Below are 1,326 nucleotides of genomic sequence, written 5' to 3'. Positions count from 1 at the left end.
CCGCCCACAGTCCCGTCCGCCCACAGTACCGTCCGCCCATATACCGTCCGCCCACAGTCCTGTCCGCCCACAGTCCTATCCTCTGTGTGTCCAGTTTCCTCTTCAGACACGCTTGATGGTGTGATGGACAGAAGACCGGAGAATGGATCTCTGAACCTCCAGCAGCAGGAGGCCAGTCAGTCCAGGAGTGTGCCAGGTGAGTCCTTCCAGCGTCATATTACCCTTTATTGTCTCTTGTCCCGGACGTCAGCCTGGCAGTGCCGCCGCTCTCTTGTCTCTCTTTCAGCAGGAGGCGGAGTCTCGGACACTCCGGATATCCCCGCTGCCAGTCTCTCGGTGTCCGGTGCCTTACCAGTTGCCACACAACAGGCCAGGCATGAGTCTTGTCCTCCGTCCGCAGGAAGCAGATTCTACACTTCCTCCACCTCGGGTCACTCCACCAGTGCCGGCACCTCGGTGCAGCCCGTACCCCGTTCCCAAACCTCTACCCTGGGAGCCTTCACCTCCTTCCAGAGCGCTGCCCAAATCTACAGCCAGAGACTGAGCCGGCCGAGCTCTTCCCGACCAGGTACGTACCCCTCCTGTGTGCCGGAATCTCAGTCCAGAGAGAAATGCCGATAGCAACCAATCAGATGCTTTGTCTTCCAGCCTGTCTGTAAAAGAGCATAGAAGCCGGAGTGTGATTGGTTGGTTCACAGATGCAGCTCAGCGTGATGACTCCGGATACATCTGCCTATCATTGTCCTTCCAGGACACCGTCTTATAGGCAGCACGTCACCTCTCACGTGTCCCCTCTCCCTTCCTCCTAGGTGCAGCCAGCACCCAGGCCAGTGCTTTACGGACACGCTGCAACTCCGCAGGGGCGGGGAAAGGGCCGGAAGATCCCTATAATGTGGGAGCGGTGACGGCATCATTGCAGCGGCTGGCAGAGAAACAAGCATGCCGAAACAACCTGACGCAACTCAGACAGTTCACCCGACAGGTAACCATCATCCCTGAGCGCGGGGGGCGGTCCCGGCGAACGATCCGCGGGGACTTCCCGGAATAATTCCGTTTCGTTTTCTCCATTTTGCTCTCATTGATATAAACGTCTCTCCCCCAGCTGACCAACCTGAACACCTCCAGCAGAGTCCTTCCCGGAGGCGGGATTCGTCTAGGCTCTGGATCCCGCCCCCTCACAGGCACCGCAATCCACACCACATCTGAACAACCCAACCCTGGAGCCAGGTGAGTACCTTCCCCGCTATACTACAAGAGACCCAACCCCCAAATCACACCCCAATCGTAGAGACCCAACCCCCCAGATCACACCCCAATCCTAGAGAC

The 1,326-nt window shown here is 58.2% G+C and overlaps 1 protein-coding gene across 1 annotated transcript in view; it reads left to right on the top strand.

Moving 5' to 3' along the window:
* The window catches only part of TTLL5 (tubulin tyrosine ligase like 5), a gene marked incomplete at its 5' end in the record, with an annotated part of 28,824 nt that extends 27,586 nt beyond the window's left edge, over nucleotides 1–1,238 (top strand). The window contains 4 exons of the mRNA XM_018575423.1: nucleotides 95–196; nucleotides 287–568; nucleotides 816–982; nucleotides 1,103–1,238. Of these exons, the coding sequence (XP_018430925.1) occupies nucleotides 95–196; nucleotides 287–568; nucleotides 816–982; nucleotides 1,103–1,231 (680 nt within the window). The remainder of the gene's footprint in view (nucleotides 1–94; nucleotides 197–286; nucleotides 569–815; nucleotides 983–1,102) is intronic.
* Nucleotides 1,239–1,326: the final 88 nt, after the last annotated feature.

This window comes from Nanorana parkeri, unplaced genomic scaffold (assembly GCF_000935625.1).
Source record: "Nanorana parkeri isolate BGI_ZX_2015 unplaced genomic scaffold, ASM93562v1 scaffold3909, whole genome shotgun sequence".
Taxonomy (NCBI): domain Eukaryota; kingdom Metazoa; phylum Chordata; class Amphibia; order Anura; family Dicroglossidae; genus Nanorana; species Nanorana parkeri.
Note: the sequence above shows the minus strand (reverse complement) of the source record. Positions and strands in the feature narration are given on the sequence as shown.